Genomic DNA, 7,312 nt, shown 5'->3' with positions numbered 1-7,312 from the left:
GAGCAGCGTAAGCCATCAGATCAGCATTCCACTTGCCTTTGCCAAAAGCAACTAATTCTTCCTTGGCAGAATGTTTGGATAAAGCGACAGGATTGCTTGGCTCAGTATGGCCAGTGCCAGTAATGACAACTTCATCATCATTGGTACCGCCGGTTTGCACTGGAGCTGTTGGCTTGTCAGTAGGTTTTGCGGGACCAGTGGAGCTTTCAACCCGGAGGGAACCTGTGGGCTGATGGATAGGACCTGAGGTATTAGTAGGTCTTTCCTCAGCAGTAAGATCATCATCTGGCTGCGGTGGATCATTGGGAATATCCTCAGGAATAGCCGCTTCAAGATTGGGTGTGGTGCCTGGTTCAAGAATGACATCTTCTTCGGCCGCTTTATCTAGGCGGGCCTTCTTGCTCGGCCTAGGTTTGGCCCTGAGAAGAATAACAAAATTAAATACAGCATATGCTCTAAGGCAATATACTGCAAACATCACAATAAATATAGCTTACCCAAGCACCGTTTTGAGCGGTGGGAGCTGAGTAGCCGACGACTCGCCAGAAGATGAGTGGGAAATAACCTGATAATCGGAGTCAGATGGATTAAGAGGTTGACGAAAGCAGTCCGCTTTAGGACAAGCACTGACAAGCGAACTAGAGACCTCGGAATGACGTTTCCGAACCAGACTGTTCGGTAAACCGGCGGAGGTAACTACCTGGCCGCTATGCCGGGTGGTGCGGCGAGCTTCGTGTTGTTGAGTCTTCATAAGAAGTTTAGGATCCAAATAAGCAAGAGGATGAGAAAATTTAACTTTCCGGTTTGCCTGACGGATTTTTTGTGAAGGCAAAGTTTCTGAATCGGAAGAGAGAATAATTACCTCTGCAACATCCGCATGGCTGGCTTCGGCATCATCCTGACAAATATCATCATCAATAAGATGCATGAAAAATAAACCAAGTGAGTCAAGATCTACCTCAAAGTCCGGATTATCCACCTCGTCATCAGGGGCCGGATTAGAAGATGCAGTGGTTCTTTTCCGGTGGGCAGTCTTCTTCACAGCTTTAGTTTTTTGCCGGGTTGCTCTTTCCGGTTTATCTGTTTTCTCTGGTTTCTCCTGCGGCAGCTTTTTGCTCCAAAACGGATCATCGCCCTGGTTATGTAGACACTGATATTAAAAACAATGACCAGACATATCAATAACAGATTCAGCAAAGAGAAAAATCAAAGTCTTACAGCTGGCGGTTTGTTGGTGGCACAGAAGGGAAGCAGGCCAGTTCTAGCGCAGATGTGCTCCGGTTCATTCAGTATCTTACGCACAGCCTCTGTGATTTCTTCACCGGAGAGCTGGAGTCTTGAATGTCGCAGTGGGTCATCCACACTATCAGTATATTCGCACATCAAACCGGAGCACTGACTAAGGGGCAGTATGCTCCATGATATCCAACAGCGAGCAAGGTCAACCCCTGTTAAACCGTTGGCCATAAAGGCTCTGAGCTTTGACAACTGAGGAGCATATTTGCTTCTCTCCTGGGCAGTCAATCGTTGAGGAAAAGGATGGGTATTGCTGAGCCACTCCGGACGAAAGCCAGGCAAGGGATTCTCACCAGCAGGGGAGGTGTCTTTGCAGTAGAACCATGTCTGATTCCACTCCTTGGGGTGACTGTGCAGCTTGGCGTGAGGGTATGTGACCTCTTTCCTTTTTTGAATCGCCATGCCACCCAACTCCGTATTAGAGCCATCAGTAAACTCGGTACGGCGGTTTAGATGGAAAAGATCTCTGAATAATTCCACTGCGGGCTCCTCTTGAAAGAACACCTCACAGAGCACTTGGAAGTGGCACATATTTGTAACAGAGTTGGGGCCAGTGTCTTGCGGATGGAGTTGGAAATCAGCTAGAACATCCCGGTAGAATTTAGAACCGGGCGGTTTAAAACCCCGGGCTAAGTGGTCTACGAAAACAACAACCTCTCCTTCTCGAGGTGTGGGGGGGCATTCTTTGCTAGGAGCCCTCCAATGGACGGTGTCTTTGCTGCCCAAGGCGCCAATCAGGACTAAATCGTCCAGTTGATCCTCTGTGACGCGAGAAGGGACCCAATTGCACTCATACACTTGCTTGGCCATGATGAAATCTACAAAGTACATTGATATGTGCAATGTTAAACCAGAAGCAGATCTATCTAAACCGGAGTTTATGAAGCAACAGCATCCCGACGGTTCAACAAGGGGACTAATGATATATGATAGATTGCTTTTTCAAAGGTGAACCGCCTATGTGGTAAAGAGGATACAGATCTAAGGCAAGAATGACTAAGGAAGGTAAAAACAGATTTCATAAGGTCGCAGTGAAATTTTGGATCTACCGTAAGACAGGAAAATAAAAGGATTTAGACCTAAAAGGTTGATCTCAAAGCAATTCACAAGGGACCAGATCAGTGTTTTATGCGCATAAAGGTTTGCTTTGGTAACAGAAGATAAGCCATTACGGAGAATACATCAGGTTTGAAGTTTTATTCATGGGCTAAAGAAGAAACAAAGGAAGAACAGCGCCAGAGTCTCGATGAACTTCGACGAACGAGGAAACCCTAGAACAGATCTGCGGGGGAAAGGAAAGAAGATTTACCGGAGCTGAGGAAGAAGCGGAAGGTCGCCGCGATGCTCTGGTGTGCTCAGGTTGATGCAGCGGCCAAGGTTGATGCAGAGGTCGACGGTGGCGGCGGAGCTCCGAAGCTGGGCGGCGCGAGGAAGATGAAGCAGAAGGGGTCGGAGGGAAAGAGAAAGGAAATGACCCTTCGGTCCTATTTATAAAGAAAGGGATATGTCAGGCGCGAGAATCAAGGAGCCGCGAGTTTGGAAACAAAGCTGCGGCCTTAATTGTCGCAGGCTTGTTAACAGGATAAGGTTCTTTATAACCAGTGACGTCACACCGGTCTACCGCGAGCAGAGAAGATGACATCACGGCGGTTCAACAAAATACAAGAAGATGTTGAAGATGAAGATTTTTGCTAAGGATTGATATGAACCTGTTCAAATCAATTCGGGGCCTAATGTTGGGGATATTACTACTGGGCGTAAACCGGCCAGGACAAGCCGGGTTAACTTCATCAGTAGTTGAGTGTGATAAAAGCCCATGAGGGCAGATGAGGGCTAAAGGCCCATAATCGGTTTAAGGCCTATAGCTATAAACCAGCGTCGGTATGTAACTTGTGTTATAAGTTAGGAATAGTGGAGACCGAACCGGACGCATCTATGAGCCGGTATCGGGACTCTGTAAACCGACGGGCGTCACCCATGTATATAAGGGGACGACCCGGCGGCGGTTCAGGGACAGACAACAACTTGAGACATAGGCGAAGCTTATTTGCTCCCTAGTCATCGAAACACCCATCAATTCCATCACAACTAGACATAGGCTTTTACCTTCATTGAAGGGGCCGAACTAGTATAAACTTTTTTGCGTCCTTGTGTCCGCTTTAACCCCTTCAAGCTAACCCATAGCGATGACTCCACGACTAAGTCCTTTCTCTAGGACATCTGCCGTAACAAAACCACAACAACCAGTACACCACTAAAATATTAGGAACATTTTTTATTGAGTCAATGTAAACATTCATTAGTCGTAAACCTGGACCCTTGTAAATTGTCCGTTCCGACCTTTGAACGTGGTTAGAAGCCAGTCTGGACTTAGCTTAGGCTGGTTGTAATGGGGAGTATCATATACTAGTATCATGCATATGATACTATCTCCTTAATGCATAGTATCATATATTAGTTTCATGTAGTACTCTATTTATTGCCATGCATGACACAAAGTAGTATAACATTTATTATGATACGGTATCATGATATGATACTACACCCTCTCTTTCTTCATTTAATACTATGCCACCTCATCAAAATTGCCTAGTTGGCATGCATGATACTAGCTACGATACTATCATTACGACCGGATATGTATTAATTGAAATTCATGTGGTACTAGACCAATCAACCGGACCCATGCATTTGCATGTACTCATCTTTTCCGATCTATAGGACTCAATTCAAAAATCTTACCAATCAAGATAGATGATGAGTGGTGAAATATTTTATGTAATTTGTAAAAGCATCCAATTAATGCTCTTGTTTTTCTTAAAAATTTATATTTACCAATTTATTAATTGCAATGCATGCATGCATAAAGTACATATATTGGTCAATTTTCTCTTAATACTTGCATGTAATTATTTAATGCACATTGAAATCTGAACTTATGATGCGGAACAACCAAATTGGGCCTTATAAAATAAAAAAAATATTAAAATTTTAAGATAAGACCTATAAACCGGAAAGGAGGGAGTACTAGACAAGTCATCGTAGTCTATCTTTTTGTGGGCTGTGTTTGTGAGCCAGCACAGGACCTGAGATCTTGTTTTCGTGCTTTTACTTAATAATTTGGTTGCATGCATCACTTTAATGCAGAGGCCGGTGGTTTCCTCCATTAAACAAATGTACTATTCTATTAATTCAAACATCAAGTTGTGTAGTACTAAATTCACAATGCGGCGTTCTCATTTCATCCTCTGCTCACCAGTACTATCTACGATGCTGCCACTACTAAGTGCTGGTTCTTGTCTTCTGGACGGGGCGAAAATGGCATGTATGGTCAACTCAACTCAGTTCGCCAAGAGAAAAAATGTCTGTCAATCCGCTCGTCCACCTACCTCAGGAAATGTGTTTTGACTCGTCCTAGCTACAGTAGCTTGCTAATCCTAACATTCACAAAATGCATGCACGCATGCATCGCCCTCCAGTTCTCTATATAAACACTCGACATCTGCTCATCCAGCCTCATCATCCAATAATCACACACTACTTTGTTTGTACCTCTTCCCAAGAACACCCATACCGCACGTCCAAGATTCCTAGTACGTGTGACTAAGCAATTAAGCTCTTCTCTAAGCTCATTTTTCATTATTGTCGACATGAAGATCACCGTGCACTCGTCCAAGGCCGTCAAGCCCGACTACGGCGCATGCGGCGTCGCTCCGGCCTGCACGAACGACGTCGTCCCGCTCACCGTGCTCGACAAGGCCAACTTCGACACGTACATCTCGGTGATCTACGCCTTCCACGCACCCGCGCCGCCCAACGCTGTCCTCGAGGCCGGGCTGGCCAGGGCGCTGGTGGACTACCGCGAGTGGGCCGGGCGGCTCGGCGTGGACCCCAACGGCGAACGCGCAATCATGCTCAACGACGCCGGCGCGCGGTTCGTGGAGGCGACGGCCGACGTGGCGCTCGACAGCGTCATGCCGCTCAAGCCCACGCCGGAGGTGCTCAGCCTGCACCCCAGCGGCGACGACGGGCCCGAGGAGCTCATGCTCATCCAGGTCACGCGATTCGCGTGCGGGTCACTTGTCGTCGGGTTCACCACGCAGCACATCGTGTCCGACGGCCGCTCCACCGGCAACTTCTTCGTCGCGTGGAGCCAGGCCACCCGCGGCGCCGCCATCGACCCCGTCCCGGTGCACGACCGCGCTTCCTTCTTCCATCCCCGCGAACCGCTGCACGTCGAGTACGAGCACCGTGGCGTCGAGTTCAAGCCCTACAAGAAGGTGCACGACGACGTTGTCCATGGTGACGGCGACGACGACGAAGACGATGACGACGAGGTGGTGGTGAACAAGGTGCACTTCAGCCGGGAGTTCATCTCCAGGCTCAAGGCGCAGGCGTCGGCTGGCGCGCCCAGGCCCTGCAGCACCCTGCAGTGCGTGGTGGCGCACCTTTGGCGGAGCATGACGAAGGCGCGCGGGCTCGACGGCGGGGAGACCACGAGCGTCGCCATCGCCGTGGACGGGAGAGCGCGGATGAGCCCGCAGGTGCCAGACGGATACACCGGCAACGTCATCCTCTGGGCGCGGCCAACCACCACGGCGGGGGAGCTCGTGGCCAGACCAGTGAAGCACGCGGTGGAGCTCATCAGCCGGGAGGTGGCCCGGATCAACGACGGCTACTTCAAGTCCTTCATCGACTTCGCCAGCTCCGGCGCGGTGGAGAAAGAGCGGCTGCTGGCGACGGCCGACGCGGCTGAGATGGTGCCGAGCCCCAACATCGAGGTGGACAGCTGGCTGCGGATCCCGTTCTACGACATGGACTTCGGCGGCGGCCGTCCGTTCTTCTTCATGCCCAGCTACCTGCCGGTGGAGGGCCTGCTCATCCTGCTGCCCTCCTTCTTGGGCGATGGCAGCGTGGACGCCTACGTGCCACTCTTCAGCCGCGACATGAACACCTTCAAGAACTGTTGCTACACCCTCGACTAGCTCCGCTTTGCACGTACCTGTCATGCATGTGCCAATGTGTGCCTGATGTTGGATCCGTGTATGTATAGCTAGTTGCCTAGATTATTATTTTTCAAGTTCTTGATTCAATTGTACATGATGTTTTGGGATAGTACTCCCTCCGGTCCTTTTTAGTTCGCATATAAGTTTTAACTGAAGTCAAGCCTCGTAAAGTTTGACCAACTTTGTAGAAAAAAGTGTCAACATTTACAATCTGAAATCAATACCACTAGATGTGTCATGACTTAAAGTCTTATATTACATAACTTTAGCATGGCAAATGTTGATATTTTTTCATATAAATACGATCAAACTTTGTGAAGTTTAACTTTAGAGAATTTCAATATGCAGACTAAAAAGGCCCGGAGGAAGTAAATAAACAAAGTTAAAATATTCAGAAGATGGTGAACATGATCAAGGTAAATGATTTGTTCACTTATTATGTCTTGTCTCGTAATTATATATACGGTGGCCAAGTTGCTCTTGAATCCTTCGTACCTCCCTGCGTTTCATAATAATAATATGTGTCTCAGTTTTGAAATTAAATTAAACTAACCTTAATTCAAAACCACGGCACTTATTTTGAATTGAAGGAATTATTATTTTCTGTCAACATATTATTGTACATACTAATGCATGAGTACTTCTTTTATGCAATAGTGCGTACTACACTTTGAGAATTTGTGGCCTAAGATATGTCTTGATAATATAATGGCAAGCCAGCCCCTAATTAGTTAAGGAGCGCTGATCCTCAAACCGTCCGTAACCGTTTGAATCATGCGATTCAATCCGATTCTGCATCGGTTTATAGGGCGGTCCGCATACACTTTGTCCCGCAAAATCAGTGACAAGCTAAGAGGGCTTTGCGGACGTCCGGACAACACTTACGCCCGCTTTTGACTACTCTGGCCCATCCAAAACCCTCCCATCCTTGCCCGCACGCTTTCCCGCCAGACGCCAGCTGCCTGCACTCATGATGTTGTAGAGTGGCCGCTCCGTATTGATGCCAGCCC

The 7,312-nt window shown here is 47.9% G+C and overlaps 1 protein-coding gene across 1 annotated transcript; it reads left to right on the top strand.

Moving 5' to 3' along the window:
• The first annotated feature begins 4,833 nt into the window (after nucleotides 1–4,833).
• LOC125534216 (agmatine coumaroyltransferase-1-like) lies at nucleotides 4,834–6,498 on the top strand. The gene has a single exon (XM_048697494.1). The coding sequence runs from the start codon at nucleotides 4,947–4,949 to the stop codon at nucleotides 6,279–6,281; it is 1,335 nt and encodes a 444-aa protein (XP_048553451.1). The 5' UTR covers nucleotides 4,834–4,946; the 3' UTR covers nucleotides 6,282–6,498.
• Nucleotides 6,499–7,312: the final 814 nt, after the last annotated feature.

Source organism: Triticum urartu, chromosome 2, assembly GCF_003073215.2.
Source record: "Triticum urartu cultivar G1812 chromosome 2, Tu2.1, whole genome shotgun sequence".
Taxonomy (NCBI): domain Eukaryota; kingdom Viridiplantae; phylum Streptophyta; class Magnoliopsida; order Poales; family Poaceae; genus Triticum; species Triticum urartu.
The sequence above is the reverse complement of the archived record's forward strand: the minus strand, read 5'-3'. Positions and strand labels throughout refer to the sequence as shown.